The 18,012-nt window shown below is 40.8% G+C and overlaps 1 protein-coding gene across 2 annotated transcripts in view; it reads right to left on the minus strand.

Moving 5' to 3' along the window:
• LOC144693381 (ryanodine receptor 3-like) overlaps positions 1-11,839 on the minus strand; it is a 337,370-nt gene extending 325,531 nt beyond the window's left edge. For both annotated transcript variants that reach the window (XM_078563242.1, XM_078563241.1), the window contains exon 1: positions 11,724-11,839. In XM_078563242.1, coding sequence (XP_078419368.1) covers positions 11,724-11,771 — 48 coding nt within the window. In that variant the 5' untranslated portion in view covers positions 11,772-11,839. The remainder of the gene's footprint in view (positions 1-11,723) is intronic.
• Positions 11,840-18,012: the final 6,173 nt, after the last annotated feature.

Below are 18,012 nucleotides of genomic sequence, written 5' to 3' on the forward strand. Positions count from 1 at the left end.
TATCATATAAGTGGAACATCAAATAAATTGGTCCGTTTTGTCATGGAATTTTGGAGAGTTTTTCCTTTAAGTTTAATTATTTATCTAGAAAGAGAGCTGCACTTTTGATCAGTGCAATGTGTTCATTCAAATGAGAAAGGTGAAGATATACAGGAGCGGGTGGTAGAAATGACATAAAATTGGAGTACCTATTGAAGAGAAATGCTAATTTTCTAAGCAGAAGCTACAATACAAGAGGGTAAATGAAATTCTCAGTCTCAATGAGATGCAAATGATCGCCAAACAAAAGCTACTGGCCAGCATTTTGCATTGATTGGGCGGGCGCATGCCTGAACGCACGTGGAATTGCGTGAAATTACGTCCGGTGTGCGTCCCAATGTCATCGTGCACGAGAGCAATTTTGAGGTTGGCGGGTGCACACAGGAATCGGAGCCATGTCCGCCGACAATTAAAGGGCCAATTAAGGCCATTATTTTAGGCCCATGATTTTAGCTTGCCCGTGTGATTTCGCGCTCGTCGCACGGGCAAAACAGGCAGGCGGGCAGCCCATTTTTAACGAAACCTCATCTAAGGGCGGGATGAAATGCCCGGGATGGAATACAATTAAAAAAAGATATCTGGGGACTGATGTTTTTTGAGTTCTGCTGTCAGGTGCTTGAATGTGTTGCATAGACACAAGTTTTTTCTTGTCATTTAATCTGTCCAGGTCTGCAGCTCCCTCAACAACTGTTTGCCTTCAGGGAACTCGCCAGAAGCGCCCACCTTGTCAGTGCCTGCCCTCTTCCCGCATCCCCTCAGCAGCGCTGAGGCTTTCTCAGAATACGTTTCACGCTGGCTGGCCGTTAATTGGCTGGCCGTTAATTGGCTGGCCGTTAATTGGCTGGCCGTTAATTGGCCAGCCAGTGTGCAATTGTGTTTGGGGGCCAATCGCAGGTGGAAGCACATTTCGTGTCTGCTTTTGGACCCGCCGACTTGGCCAAGCGTGAAATTCAGGCCACTGTTTTGTATAAAAGAGATTCTTCATTAACTCTAAGCTAGTGTAAGCTTGTTTCCAGCTCTGATATCTTGATGGATGACATATGCACAACCTGTAATTTTTCTTTTCAGATAATAATGCCTCAAAAACAATTTTTGTGATTAATTTCAAGTAAAGTAAATTGGATACATCCTGCTGCTCAGGAGAAACTGTAAGGGGTTGTTTTCTCTACAAATCATAATCGATATTTTTATGGAATAATAATTAAAAATGACATAAGAGTATTGAATTTAGAATAACAATACAGTAAAAGCTGCATGTGAAAATTTCATGTGAAGTAGTGCCTCATGTTATAACAGCAATAGTTGAACCCTGGTTAATGTTGTCCTTGCTGAAAGGATACAATAACTACTTGCATATATATAAGTGCTGTTGATGTAACGAAAGTGCATTACAAAATAAGCTATATCACCGAGCCATTTTAAGAGATATTCTGACCGATGACCAAATGCTCAAAAGCTTGGTCGAAGAGCTGGGTTTTAAGCAGTGTCTTAAAGTGTAACATCTTAAAGGAGAAACGTGAGGTGGAGAGGCAGAAAGGTTTCGAGAGGGAATTCCAGAGCTTAAGGCCCTGCTGCTTAAGCCATCAATAATGGGGCGATTAAAATCAGGAATGCTCAAGAGGCCAGAATTAGAGGGGTGTACATATCTTGGAGGGTAGTGGGGCTGGAGTAGATTACAGGGATAGGGAAGGATGAGGCTATGGAGGGATTTGAAAGCAAGGATGAGAATTTTAAAATAGTTGATTAAGCACAGTCATAAATTGTTAAGATATTTATTACTCTGAAATGTTCACGTTAAAAAAAAAGATTTGCTATTAAGAAATAAAATCATAAAATATATCTGCCGTTTCTGGGTATTATATAAAACTTGCTAACTTATGAGAAAAAATGGCCAATTGTAACAGTGCGCTTTAGTCTTCCAGTATTGTGTTATAATATCTGAGACAAAGCATTATCTTGTCATGCAGTTATAAATCAATGTAGTTAATCTTTGTTTCATACAGAGAAATATACTAATAGCATCACGATCCAATTGCTATTCTGAAATAGGTACTTCTTCAGAAATCCTATCCACCGTGCAGTTAGTATGTGTCATTACTTTGCTGATGTAGAGGTGCTGGTGCAATGACCTCAGAAGGCAGATGGGAGCAGGGAGCGCATGTATCTTGGCAACATCAGCTTTTCTACGTCTAATTTTATACCAGGGAGAACCAAGCTGGAACGCCACGTGCTTCCAGAAGAAATCAGCCTCCAAATAAGAGTCACCAGGACATATATTCTCACATAAATAACCTTTGATTTTCAACCTTCAGAATAAAACGTTTTTTTTTACATCTGTTACCTTTTGAGGTTCGTTTTACTAATACATTTAAAATGTAGCAACAAATACTATGGTTGAAGCAAAATACTGCGGATGCTGGAAATCTGCAACAAAAACAGAAAATGCTGGAAAACCTCAGCAGTTCTGACAGCATCTGTGGAGAGGGAGAAACAAAGTTAACATCTTGCATCCGTATGCCCCTTCTTCAGAGCTCGAAGAAGAGTCATACGGTCTTGAACCGTTAACTCTGTTTCTCTCTCCATAGATGCTGTCAGACCTGCTGAGTTTTTCCAGCATTTTCTGGTTTTGTTGCAACAAATACTATGTTTGCTTAGCAATATTTATATATAGCCTCTGAATATATTTTTCTGGATAAAATGTATTAAAAGATAATGGTCTTCGGTAGGACAGTGACAAAATGGAGTGACAGTTGCGACCTGATTAGTTTTCAGCCAAGTGGCTGCCATTGAGAAGCAATTGCCGATGTTACTCTCAATTACAGATACACAGAGAATGACCACACAATAGATGTACAATAGACACAGAAGCTGCAATATTACAGAGCTGGTAAAATAAAGGCAGATGCCATTATTTGTTCTGGTGTTGAAGTGACAACTATGGCTCAATGCGTAGGACTCTGAGTCACAGAGTTTATGGGAGCAGGTCACACTCCACAGTCCTGAACACACAAATTTAGGCTAACACTCTGGTGTAGCACCGAATGAATCCTGCACTGTCTATTGGATGAGGTATTAAACTTGGCTTTATTTGCTATCCGAGGTGGTGGTGAAATATCTCATGGGACCATTTGCATGAGAGCAGTTCCTCCTGGCCAATATCTAGCTCTGAGTCAACATCACAAAAACAGAACGTTGCTTTATTATCAAATGACTTAGCACAAATTTGCTGCTACGATTCCCGTGCAATAACACTTCAAAGGCACTTCATCGGCTGTGAAGCACTTTGGAACATGCTGAGGCTGCAAGTGCTATAAAAATCTTTCTTTCTTTCTTCCTTAAGGTAAACTACCCAAGCTCTTGAAATCCCAATACACATGAACACCAGAAGCTTAAAAATGATAAAAAGTTATTATATTTTTGTATGTCATAAAGAATTATACACTTTCACACCTTTGCATGTGTTACAAAGTAATAGCATTTCAGATTTGAAATCACTGTCAACAACCACTTAAGCTTTGCTTCTCATCTCAACTCCAAAACGCATTACAATCGCATAGCCCACAGTACCTAGTGAGTTATTCTATATCAGTCAATAGGCTATTAATATTTCAACTCATGGAAATACCTAAGTGAACTATTGACTTTGCTGAACTAATTGATCCTTAATCTATTTGAGAAACTTGTAATTGTAAATAATAGAGACCCTCATGACGATAAATAGTCAATGGCCACATCATTAAGCAAAATTGGACTGACATTTCTGTTCTCTGATTGGTCAAGAATACTTGAGATACAATTGTCAAAGCTACTGATCCATTATAACATTTAATTAATTGAACAAATTACCACAAATTGAACATATTAAACAAATTATTGGAGTTTTCACTTGCGGTAGGCCTTTTACGAAATAATTATTACAACTTAGGCTGCTGAATCACTGATCAATCACCTGCTCTAAAGCGATTCAATTTCAATTGGGAAAATAGTGTCCATTACTTAAATGAAGGGGGGTATTTAAGATGTAAATGAATTAATGTTACTATTCAACAAGTAATGCATTTAGTCCATTATAATTTCTTATTTTAATGTCTGCCTTGGACATTAAATTAACAGGCTCTTTACTTAATTACCAATATCTGAGCTATCTTAAACTATCTGAAATTATTATACAATGTCATGGTACAATAATTATGATTTTTCCCATTCTAAATAATTTCATATTACGATTGCATATTTTTACTTCTTTAAACTGGGAGAAAACAAAAGGAGCCCTTATCATACATCTCCCTGTTCCGAAAAATGTAAGATATGGCAAGTTTTTTTCACAATTTATGACCTTTTAACAAAATCGCATTCTCAGCAAGAACAAATTTTAAAACTGGACCCTCTTGCAATTCTGTTAGAAAATGACAAAAAACGACAACCAGCTACTAAACATCCGTAATAACGATCGTTCAATGTTTCATTCTGCTCATGACGGATGTGCTCAGTATAAAGTCCCCATTTACACAATTAATTCTGATTAACTGCAAATAAAACCAGAAAGTGCTGGAAATACTCAGCAGATCAGTTGGCTGGTGACCTGTTTCTCTCTCCATAGATGCTGCTTGGCCTGCTGAGTTATTACCAGCATTTAATCCTGCTTTTATTTGAATTTCCAGCACCTGCAGTACTTTCCCTTTGTACATAAACTGCCAATTCACTCATTGGCCGACAATTTAAAGAACTTTATGTGAAAATCCATATATTAAAAGCACGGCAATTCACACTGCAGAAGAAGGCAACTTTTCTACCACAATTTGAAATCCATGTGGCAATGGATTTTCTAGCTGTTTCTCTCTTTATAGTTTAAAAAGTGTACTTTGTTTCCCTTGATTGGTTTTCGTTATGCATTAAGCATCGCATCAATTATTTTATTTCCCAGCATGGTCAGTCACTGACATAGCAATGTTGTCACACTGTGCGTTACTGCATAAGATTGTAAACGTTATGGGGATTATTTAAAGCACCTGGATTAATCCATTTCATGGATTTTACCAGTGCAATCAGGTGATGATTTGCAAAGTATTTATTCATCTCAATTAGTTGAATGTGTTTGATTGAGCTGCAATTTCTTATAAATCTAATTTAAAATTATTTCCATTAATCATTTCAATTTCCTGTAAGCCTAGAATATTGCTATAGATCCCCATGAACTCTGTTCTCTAAACTATTAAGAACAAGAAAATAAGACTATCCATGTGATTACTGTATGCCACAGGTAATTAACTGAAATGAATCTTTGGTAGTCATCAAAATGTAATCTGCTATCAATATTTGCCCTGAAGGAGGACAGATGAATTCTCATGGTATCTTGGGAAATATTTATTTCTCACCCAACATAATTTAAGACAACAGATTGCCTGGTCATTTAGCTTATTGCTACTTTTGGGGCCTTTCTCTGTGCAAATTGGCTACATTACATCAGTGACTACACTTCAAAAGTACTTCAAACACTCTGTGGTGGCGCGTGGTCATGGCAAGTGCTATATTACTGCACATTTTTTTCTTTCTTTTATTGATGTTTTCATGATAGCCCTTTTAAGTCTGTTGGGAGAAAGAGTCCATAAAAATAAAGTTATCAATAACCTGAACTTTAGGACAACTGTAAGAGTCACTGATATTTCATGACAGCATTTTGAGACAAAGAACTGTTCACAGCCAGAACTGGTAGAGCTACGTTGTGAATTTAGAGACATTGCATACTTCAAGTGCCAATTTTATCTGACATCGTTCAGTTTTTCAGTTAATGACAGCCAAGAAATCATAGTGACTCATGAGCTAGGCTGCATGTCTGAATTATTGATTTGCAATTAAAATTGGTTTATTGCAGATCCTTGGACTGATGTCTGTTTAAGATGATTGACATCTAAAAAGTGAACTTCAACTACACCCAGGTTGATTAAAATGGTATGGGTTTTGTTGCACACAAGAAAGGTAGAGGGGGGTGTGGAAAGAGAAGAGGGGAAGAAAAGACTTTTAGCTGGATAAAAAAATCTCCAACAATGAGAGGATACCGCGCCACCAGATCAGAGAAGCTTGGATATGTTGGAGGAAGTGTTTAGAAGAACCTGAAGAATTAGGCTAATAGCAAGCATCACTTTTATAGAAGGGATGATTTACGTAGAAAATAGAATAGTGTCAACAGCAGAATCCCGAGGACCCAAGTCACGCAACATGAGCTAGACTGGTAGACTTGTTATTCAAAGTTCTTAACTTGTCAACAATACAAGAAATCTAATCATAGATTATCCTTGCTGAATTCACACAAATCATTGACCTTAACCTTAATGCAATCCCAGATTTTGCTGTAAAAATAATGGTAAGGCTCAATTGGTGCAAATTGAACAGCAAATTCTAACAACCATACATGCATAGTTCGATGTAAAAATGTGGAAGGTGTTGTCCAAGATACGTTGTTCCTCCAAAATCTTCCCAAAAATGACATTTCACCATCTGACGCACCAATCAAATACATTGAAAGGCATGAATTTGCTGTACTTTCCACACCTTCCAAATTCATGCCCTCTACCACTTAAAATAACAAGGGCAGCTAGCGCATTGGAACACCACCACCTGCAAGTCCCCCCCCCACAAGTCACACATCATCCTGACTTGGAACTATTTCACTGTTCCTCCACTGTTGCTGGGTCAAAATTCTGGAAATGTTATCCTAACAGCACTATGGGCATAGCTACACCAGGAGGACTTCAGCAGTTCAAGAAGATGGATTGCCATCACCTACTCAAAGGAAATTGGAGATGGGCAATAAATGCTGGCCTGGCCAATGACACACACATCCCATGAACAATAAATAAATAAATAAAACTTACATCATAGCTATGGATGAAATTCAACAGACAAAAAAAAGGGCTTGTCTGTTCCAGTGTAAGTACAGTTTCAATGGTATGGCAAGCCTTAACTACTGACAAACAACTTCACTGGCTCTGAAAATTAACTTTAACAAATTTGGAGTCTCATTCCTTCAGCTTATAATTATTGTTTGAGGGTTTTTTTTAAATAAATATTCTTTTTGCTTCTTTTATCTCTCTCTTAACCCAATTTTTCATTTTCTCTTTTAATTCTGGTTTTGGTATCTGATGTGACTTTTAATTCACATTCTAACTGACACTTCCATATTCAGAAGCTGTGCTGCTCATTAATGGTTCTGCAATCTGATTGTTTAAGGAAATACACAGTTACTTGTCCTGTTTACACAGGTCCCAGGTGACCTGGAGAGGGTGCTGCACTTTTTTGATGGTGACCAGGAACTTGTCACACAAAAAGCTCATAGCAGGTCTACAGGCAAGTAGAAATTTAATGAATGGTGACAGAGCAAAGTTTAGCCAATAACATGTATTAAGTAAACCCCTGTTGATACTGGGTTACTTTGATGCACCTAATCTCCCTTTATAGCCTTAGGTTTATTCATTAACTCTTTAAGTATCTTGTATATTTTTAGTGCTTAATATTGAAATGCTGCTAATCGTGCTGTCACATATGTGTAAAGAAATGTCTGCTTCTGATTGAGTTGTCTGACCTCTATCATGATTCAGGAAGAAGAGGTTAACTTATTCACCCTGTAGTGCACTAATCCCATGAAGTATGGTTGCATAAATGCCAATACAATTTGGACAAGTTAATGTAAATCAATTTAGGCAAGGTTCATTTAGATACCTAATAATCCCCTAGACAATGATGCTATTTTCCTAGACAGTCAAGGGTCAAGGATTTGTCTGGTTCACACTCTAATGTTGGTCGATCTACTGACAACAACATTCACATTCTTGCACCATCGTCACAAAATATTGGGCTGGATTGGATAAAAATAATGGTGGGTCTAACATCACTCACAGTTTTTTAGTGTACATTAGATAGCAACTTCCAGTGGCAACACATGGGCAGTTAAATGTATAAATCAGGAAATTGCTGTCTAAGGTGCCCTCAAGCTCTGCAACAAAGGCATCTCATCAAGAGACTCACCATTCAAATACATGGAGCACATGAAGTTCCTGCATATACTTGATATATACATATTAAAATCAGAAAAAGTTAAGGCTTGTATGTTTCCAGTGTAAGTACTTTTAGAGCCGTGGTAAATGCTAATAACTACTAAACAACCTCTTTGGCACTGAAAACTAACAACAAATATGGAGTTTTATTCCTTCAGGAGATGGGAAAAATAAAATTTAAATAATTTTTAAACTTCTTTTTATTTCTGTCTCTCTCATCTCTTTCTTAAGCCAATTTTTCTTTCCTTCTCTATTTTGCTTTCTGTGCCCAATTTGAGATTGAGTTCAATATTCTAACTTACACTTCCTGGTTCCAACTCTTTACTGTTTATTAACTGTTTGGATTGGTTAAGGAGATACACAGTTGCTTGACCTGGTCAATGGGTTGCAAATACCCTGTAGGAGACAGTGTGCCTTTTTGATAATTGGCTGACAGAAAGTTCCATGTACAAGACCATGAAAAGTCCATGGGCAAGTGTAAATGTAACAAACAGCATCATTGAACGCAAAATGTGGCTCATAGTAATTTAATTCCAGAGCTGTTCTTCATTATGGCAGATTTAGGATTGCTAGAAAGTGATGCATGGCTGATATTAATTAATAATGATGTACAAATTATAGAGAGGCTGAAAATGCTGTGTACAATGAGCTTGTACCACAAGATTATCAACAATTAATATAAGGGTTTTGTTTGAACCTACTACTGTGCAAACCTAGCAGGAGATGCTGCCATAGGCCACGGTTTTCCAGCCCCCTCGCAGGTGGGACCCACCGTGGGTGAGGCAGTGCCTCAGCCAGAAGTCCATTGGCTTGCGGTCGGGCCAGATGCTGCCATAGGCCACGGTTTTCCAGCCCCCTCGCAGGTGGGACCCACCGTGGGTGAGGCAGTGCCTCAGCCAGAAGTCCATTGGCTTGCGGTCGGACTGGAAGATCCCAGTGGCGGGCGGGTGCAGAAAATCATGCCCATTGTCGTAATGTCACTGGACTAGTGATCTGGAGACCCAGGCTAATGCTCTGGGGACATGGGTTCAAATCCCAGCATAGCAGCTGGGGAATTTTAATTTGATTAATACAACCTCAGTAATGGTGACCATAAAACTATCATTGATTGCTGTAAAAACTTATATTGTTCATTAATGTCCTTTAGGGGAGGAAATCTGCTGTCCTTACCTGGTCTGACCTACATGTGACTCCAGACCCACAGCAATATGGTTAATTATTAACTGCCCTCTGAAATGGCCTAGCATGCCACTCAGTTCAAGGGCAATTAGGGACGGGCAAGAAATCTCTTGCCAGTGACACTCACATCCCATCAAAGAATGAAAAAGAAACCTGTGCCACTGCAGTCCTTTAAAATCTTCCCCTTCGTCAAGCTCATTAACAGGAAGTACAAAAATATTCATTCAAGTCGGCTGCACAGCTGCAGAATGTAGCAGGAATTGTAATCAATGTTCTTACAAGCGAGAAAAATTAAACTCATTTTTCACTAATGCTCTTTAAGCCATTTTTGAAGTGATAGGAATTCTCAGATCAGCATCTCATTTTCATCCAAATTGTGAACAAGTAAATTCCACACCAGCTTCTCACATAGTAACAGCTTCATTCAGGACAAGACTGTCGGCCTATCTAGCCCATGTTGTACAGAAAAAAATTTGAGTAAAACAGTAATTTAATCATATGTTTGTGGTCATTATTAAGTAAATGTGAACTCCTTGGACAGAAAACACAACACTATGTTCTTAGGACCTGCATTTAGTTCAGCTCCTGTTAAAACACACCAACCTCGGAGTTCTAAATCTCAGAAATAACAAAATGAGTTTTATGTTGGAGCAATTGACGTGAAATGTTCTTTAAATAAAACCTTCAAAGGTAAAAAGAAATTCACACCGTGACACGAGTGTTTGAAATAAGCTTTTTAAAAGATCTGAAATAAAAACTGGTAATCAGTAGCAATAGGAGGTCTTGTGGAGCAGTGGGTAGCATCCCTGCCTCAGAGCTAGGAGCTCTGGGTTCAAGTCCCACCCCAGGACTTGATATCCAAGGAAGGTGCATTCATAACACAGCCAAACAGGTTGAGTATTAACCTGCAAATCCTTCCAACACATACCAATGGCTGGTGGTAAGAGCAGGAGAGATAGCTCAAGGCTACAAAATGCACATTGCCACAGAAAGTGGCTCTTTCAGTGAATTGTAACCCACCACCAATGATGAAGCTGTTGGAATGTGATTAAGAATACAACTGTTTCACTCATGCCCTTACAGAGAAAGAAAATCCACTGGTGACTCCAGTCCTCCAACAACATGGTTGACTCCTAGCTACCCTCTCCATGCCACACCATCACCATCTTCAGGGTGATACCTTGTCAGTGACACCCACACATCTTTTTGAATTAAAAAAAAACATTCCAAATGTCGTGTGAACAATGGCGAGTTGAAAATCTCTAGCAAAACTCCCCTCTGCCCATTTAACTTGCTAAGTTTCACATCTTTAAGGTCTCAATTTTTTTGTAGTCTTATATAAAAAGTGCAATGCTTTTTTCTACCAGTTGGAGAGAGGAAATGAACTATTCCTCAGGGTATGTGTCTTCAAAAAGGTGCAAGTGTCAGTGCTTATCACTGAGAAATGTGTATGTGGGGGGTGAGGAGGGAAATAGAGGTACCCTTCGATACAAGTCTCCCCCCTCCCCTTCTTGTCAAATGAAGTTCATATCACGGCGTTCATATTTCATGCCACCAAAGCTTTTCATGATAACCCCAAGTGCACACCGATGGCCAGGCAATGCCCGGAGTCACAGTCCCCCCCCGGGGGCTGCAGTACGAGATATAATGCACCTGTTGAGAGTGTGTGCGCTGCCAGTCCCGGATCCCTTACACTCCCAACCCTGGGCAGCACATTCCTCACATACACCACAGCCACCTCACTAAAAATAGGCACGGCCACTCTGCGCTGAGGTCCGAGCTGCGAATCGCGCTTCGCCTGGGAAAGCCCATTGCCCGGGGAAATCCAGTTGGTGTAGGAGTTACTCTGAATTAGCCTTGACAGCTCCACTTTAGGAAAGCTTCATATTCCACAGATCAACCATGCGTTAGCACTTCTAACCTGACCTGTATTGTGTGTGTGTGTGTTTTTTTTAAATTATCTGCCTTTTATTGAATCAGTTGAAACTTCCAGCTGGTGTTAATGTGTTACCAGGGTGCTGGGCTGGCTAAGGAATTTTGCTAAAATAATCTCTCGGAAACCAACTACCCGGGAAAATGCAGAATAGCCTTCCAGCAATACCCTTTAAAGTTTACATCCTAGAATAATCGCAGCTAAATTGGGATTCCTGTCAAACAGTTAACATCGCTGCAATGTAACCTAATGGTGACAACTTGCCACCAATTGCTACACACAAGTGTCTTAACACAGACAGGGTTTACACTCCAAAGGGGGAAGTTCACAGAGAGTATGGGAACCCAAAATGCTGGGTCCAGTATCGAGCACTTTCCCTGCGATAGCCACATTTACTCTTCTTGCCCACAGCTCGAGAATTCACGTCTGCTGACAGCATCAAATACACCGACTTCCACGCCCGGGTAGGTCAGGCTCACTGCCCGAAGCAGAGTCGAGGTGTTTCGCCTGTTACTACTCACAGTTCGAAGAAACTGGATTTCATCTTCCCCTTCACCCCCTTCGGCCATGGTTGATGAAGAGCCGGCTCCGCTCTCGCTGGACCCTTCGTCCCTCTGCTCCGGGCGAGCTGCTCTTCTCCCAGTATTAGCATAGACCGATCCATATACATCCTTATAGGGGAGCCCAGGCTGATTAGGAGAGCTCTCAGTGACTGTCAGTCAGCCCTGCCTTGCACTGCCTCTGCCCTTCCATGGCAAATTCCGAGACCAGCAAAACACTCCGTGTTGACTTTTTCACATTAAGGGGGAAGTTGTCGGTAATCCAAATATAATCCTAAATCCGTTCGCCTAATTAACTCAGGCGGAAATATAACACCCGAATCCACATTGCTTTTTGATGCTATTTGTGATATAGTCAGCGCAAGACACTTTGCTTGTGATATTGACCGGTCATGAGTAAACAAAGACTTTTTACATCTTTATTCGTTCAAGGGATGTGGGTTTCGCTGGCTCGGCCAGCATTTATTGCCCATCCCTAATTGCCCTTGAGAAAGGCGGTGGTGAGCTGCCTTCTTGAACCACTGCAGTCCCTGTGGTGCAGGTGCACCCACTGTGCTGTTAGGGAGAGAGTTCCAGGATTTTGACCCAGGAATGGTGATATATTTCCAACCCAGGATGCTGTGTGACTTGGATTGGAACTTGCAGGTGGTGGTGTTCCCATGTGTCAGCTGCCCTTGTCCTTCTAGATGGTTGAGGTCGTGGGGTTGGAAGGTGCTGGCAAAGGGGCCTTGGCGAGTTGCTATAGTGCATCTTGTATATAATATACACAGTTGGTACCGTGCACCAGTCCTGGGGTGGGGTGGGGAGTGAATGTTTAAGGTGCCACTCGAGAGGGCTACTTTGTCCTGGATGGTGTCGAGCTTCTTGAGTGTTGTGGGAGCTGCAGTCATCCAGGCAAGTAGAGAATATTCCATCACACTCCTGACTTGTGCCTTGTAGATGGTGGACAGGCTTTGAGGGAGTCAGGAGGTGAGTTGCTGGCTGTGAGTTTTCCAGTCTTTGACCTGCTCTTGCAGCGACAGTGTTTATATGAGTGTTCCAGTTCAGTTTCTTGAGTAGATTGAGATTTCTCTATTTCAAATAGGATCCATACAAGCTACAGATGAAGTCGACTATCACTTCACCATTCTGGGCCTGATTTAATGGCCAATCAGCAACATACTTATTATCCATTTTTTCTCTTTATCACAACTGTGATCCTTTTGCACTCTGAGAAAGTTGACTAATTAATGTCAGATTATGAGTAATGAGACAGTCTTACAAAAATATTTTTTGAGCAGACTCCAAAAGTGGTTGAGGATCCATAAAAAAGATTGGCACAAAATACAATCACAGGCGTTCACCATGTTGTGCACTTTCATTCTACAGGGTCTATGCACTTTCTCCCCAGTGCCTGCTGCAGATGTCCAACTACAAGGGTGAGTACCAAAGGCTCACAGCAGACTCACAGCAAATTAATTTATGTTGTAAGAGCTGATTGGTGGCTAGATTTTGTTGGCTTATAGTTCTGCCCATTCCTACTGCAGTTCATGTGATTCTGCTGGCTGTAAATTAAGCTTTATGTGTTCTTGTGTTAACCTGACATTAAGGAATCGATACAGGTAGTTGTTGGATCCTGATCAATCCTGGCAGGTATCCATCATGAGACAACTAAAGATTGGCAGTTTAATAATTCATATAAGCAAAGTAACTTTCTGAGCAGATCAAAACTCCCCTAGGGCTCGCTAAGTGGGGGCTACTTCTCCTATTTAGTTAATGCAGAGTTTGTACATAATCTTGCTGCAGACTGGTACCCCTCCAACCAGAGTAAATGGTATAAAGTGGACTTTTCTGGTTATACCTGGGTGTAAATTGTACCCACAAGAGTACCAATTTTACCCACAAGGGTTTTAAGTAGGGTTGCAAACGGAACAAAGGTACTCACATTTATTAATTCAGGTTTGCTTTTCAAAGATAAAAACAGAAAATGCTGGAAAAACTCAGCAGCTCTGGCAGCATCTACGGAGAGAGAAACAGAGTTAATGTTTCGCATTGAATATGACTCTTCTTCAGTCATATTGTTTTCGTGTCAAATTTCCAGCATCCGCAGCTTTTTGCCTTTTGTCTATGTGGCTTTTCTCAAATTGAGGAGGAGACAATTCATGTAATACAGTGAAGCAAGCTTTCCTCTGTAATTGGAGTGTTTGTTGATAACACTGAGTGTGAAAATTCAATTCTATTACCCTGTTCTGCTGTTATTATGCTGAATGCAAACTTTCAGTAAAAATGCAAGTCTAAAGATATATTAATAATCGTATCTGCTGAGAATAAAACACTGTTGAAGTGGACAATTCTGTCAAAACATTTCCTTCAGATTTCAGTTGACCAGGGAATAATGGGATGAAAAAGAGGGACTTGACTTCCATTAACTAGAAGCTCTAAACCTGGAAACATCCTTAAAGAAGCTGACAGCAGGACCACTTCTTCACTTTGGGGAAAGACTTCCTTTAAGCATTACAAAGAACAACACCGTATACCTCTTCTTTATAAAAACATTTAAGAGTTTCCTATATTGGACACCTTATCTCATAATTTCCCCAAGAAGGTGGACACCTCCTTTAATTAGATAGATATATCTGTTTATAAACTGGCTTGCAGATGGCAGAGGAGGATTTAACTTACTGTTGACACAGGGAGCAGCATAAGTTCTCTACAGTATGTTCTGTTTTGAGATATCATCATAATTCTCAATACATGTTTGCACATTTGGAAACTGAGCTGGATGCCATTATAGTTCTGATTTAAATAGTATTTAATTTTAACTTCATCTATTGCCAGCAATCATGACAATTAGGCAAAGCTTCATTTTGCTAATAAGACCCATGCCACTTTTTGACACACACCCTAATTAGTGTCTGACTAGTTTTACAAATATGTCAGTTTGTAAGTTTGTTATATTTTGGCACTGTCTCTTTAATTTATAGTAAAATGGAGGAATGAAGTGCGTCACATTTGTGACCCATTCTGAATTCTGCCCGGCAATAAGTATGGGTGGATTGGTTGCTAAAGGTTAAAGGGGGCCCAGATTGTTTTTACTTGGAAGAAGGTATGAGATATTCACACCTGTAAACACTGACCAGGGCAGGTATGCTGATTGTGGATGGATTGAGTCTCCAAGTCACAGGGAGGTGTTAGGAATGTCAGGTTTTATAAATGGGTATACTTTAAACTGTCTTTTTAATTTCAAGATAGAATGGAGTTGGGGATCCAAAGGATAGCTAATTAGCATTTATGCCTTGATACAAGGTCCACATGATTCATGTTGCCATGGAGATGGGCTTTGAGAGAGGAAGGGTCTACAGCAAGCCACTGTAGTCTTGGGTTAGATGGTTTTTCCTAAGAGATCCCTGAACCTCACAGACATGGTCAGCCTGCAAGAATCTTAGAGGGAGAAAGTGCAAAGAGAAGAGGCAGTCAGTCTCTATTGTTGATCATGTAGAATGTGGGTGGGACTCACATTCAGATTGAAGAGACCAAGCTTGTGAGGATTTAAACAAGGCTGGAAGATTTGCCTAACTTTGTCAAAAGGGAGGAGTCTCCAAGTTAACCCTTACTGTGAAAATCAGTTTGGGGATTAGAAGTTACCCAGCTAGACAAGGGAAAAAGAAGCAAGCCACCGGGGGCTGAGAATAGCTTTGGATGGGTTCCTGGAGACTGCAGTGTCCACTTAAGGGTCAGAATAAAGTATAACAGTGGAAGGGGATTTTCTGTCAGTTTTAAGGTTAACTGGGGGATCTTTTCTGTAATTTAGAGTATAAGTTGCTTACTGAATAGTGTTCGACAATGTTATTTGGTTCGTTTATTACAGTAGCAGTCTAAAATTTAAATCTTGTCATGCGATCCTTCTAGTCAGCCACTGGAAATTTGAATATCTTTCTAAACATTATCGTCATAAAAGACACTTGTACACCGTTTAATTACCTCCTTTTAGACCAGCAATTAGCAAATAAGACATTCACTTGGGCCAAGAAATTTGATGGTGTCACACCCTATTTTCAGACACAAAATGTGTTTAAGCATCCAATAAGCTGGGCTTATTATGGAGGGTGTTTTGACATGCACAGGGGGGGAGGTGTTGCTGCATGCAGTGGCTGAAAGGTGGGCAAAATGCCAACATGTCAGAAACACGAAATGAAGTTTCAGGTTTGACTGGTGCACATTTCAGTTCAGCAGTTAACATATAACAAGTGACCTTAACCGCCAGCATGTTGGTTTTCTGAGCTGTCTGAAATTTGCCAGTGTCAACAAAGTGAGAGCAGAACGGAGATTGAAGGGGCTGTGAAACTGGCAGGCTGCAAAGCCTGTAAATGCCGAACTATGACAGCAGCTTCCTTGCCTAAATGAAAAACTTTTAATTGCAGTACGTGTTCCGGGAGGGCGTTTTCACTGTTTTGAAAGTGACTTCCAACACTTTGCAGGTCATTTCTGCTTCCTTGAGTTTTTTTTTAAAAACTTTGATTTGCACTTCCCAGCTGTCAGCCTTCACTCCAGCGTGGGAGCTGTTTACGCAGCTCCACTGTGGACCTCTGATGAGGAACAAATGGAGCAGCACCAGCAACACCAGGAGCAACACCAACAAGAGCAACAGCAACCACCAGCCATCTGCTGCTCCACAGGACCGAAAGGGTGAACACAGAGCTCCAGCTCTTTTTGTGACGTGGGCATTGATGGGAAGGCCAGCAGTTATTGCCCATTCCATATTGAGAAGATGGTGATGAGTCACGCTATTCCACTACAGCAGCTCATTGGGTGTAAGTACACTCACAACCCAGCGCTGCAAGGGAAGGAGTTCTAGGACTTTGGCTCAGAGACAATGAATGAATGGCTTGGAGGGGTACTTGCTGGTGGCAATGTTCTACTGCCCTTGAGCTTCTAGGTGATAGAGTTTGTGGGTTTGGAAGATGCTATTGAAGGAGCCTTTGTGGATTGCTGCAGTGTCTCTTGTATATGATACACACTGCAGCCACAGGGTGTCACTGATGGAGGAAGTGAATGGTTAGGATGCTGGATGGGGTGCCAATCAAGTGGGATGCTTTGTCCTGGATGGTGTCAAGTTTCTTGAGTGTCATGGGAGTTGCACTCATCAAGGCAAGTGGAGAGTATTCCATCACACTCCTGACTTGTGCCTTGTAGATGGTGGACAGGCTTTGGGGAGCCAGGAGGTGAGTTACTCAGCACTAAATTCCCAGCCTCTGACCTGCTCTTGTAGCCACAGTATTTATATCGCTGATCTGGTTAAGTTTTAGATCAATGGTGACACCCCAGGATGTTGATAGTTGAGGATTCAGCGATGGTAATGCCATTGAATGTCAAGGGGAGGTGGTTAGATATTCTGTTATTGGAGATGGTTTAAGTAAGTTATATTTGTATTTGTGGGTGTGTTAACAATAAGGTATCTCTTTAATGTTTAAGTTTGATTTGTTTTTCTGTATTTGTATGTTACGAAAATGTCAAGTTGAGTTTTAGTTTCACTTTAAAAGGTGCCTGCCTTTTTAATGAGTTTTACGACTCTTCGAGCTAAGTTAAGCAAACACAAGAGTCGAAAAACTGTGCTGTTGCCTAGCAACAGGTGTCCAGAGAGTCAGGCCCCACCCACACAGATGCACAAAAAAACTAAAGGAACAGCAGTTTTGGGTTCAGTTGGGAGCGGCTGCCAAGCAGAAGCAACCTAGAAGGGGCAGAGAGCCAGTCCCAAACCAACGTTGGTTAAAAGTAGATGCCAGAGAGGGAGTGGAGCAAAGGAACAGATAGCAAGTCCTAAGCTAAAGATGAAAGTCCCCAAATCCAGGGGAGTGGAACAGGAAAGACCCCAAGCAGACCTAGCCAACAGAAGGACAGGAACCTGGAAAAGGCCCTGTTAAGTGAAGTTAAGAGTGAGGAGCAAAGAAAGGCTCCAAGCTTCATGCCTAATGAGACGAATGGTTCAGGAAGCAGATTTAAAGCAAGAACGGCTTGTGAGAAGCCAGAAGATCCAAAGAGACAGCTGAAGGTCAGTAACTCTTTGCTATGGGCATGTGGGCAGTGTTATACTGTTAACAGCTGAGTCGGTGAGAGAGAGTGTGGAAGAAAGTTTGAATGCATGTGGTGACCCAGGGGAGAGGAACTTCGGAAGGAGAATTTGAAACCTTGGAGGTTGACCCTAGTGGAATGCATCTGAGACAAAGTGTTGGTTTGGGAGAAGACTCCAAAGCGACTTCTTGGAGAGTGGAGA

This window comes from Cetorhinus maximus, chromosome 18, assembly GCF_964194155.1.
Source record: "Cetorhinus maximus chromosome 18, sCetMax3.hap1.1, whole genome shotgun sequence".
Taxonomy (NCBI): Eukaryota; Metazoa; Chordata; class Chondrichthyes; order Lamniformes; family Cetorhinidae; genus Cetorhinus; species Cetorhinus maximus.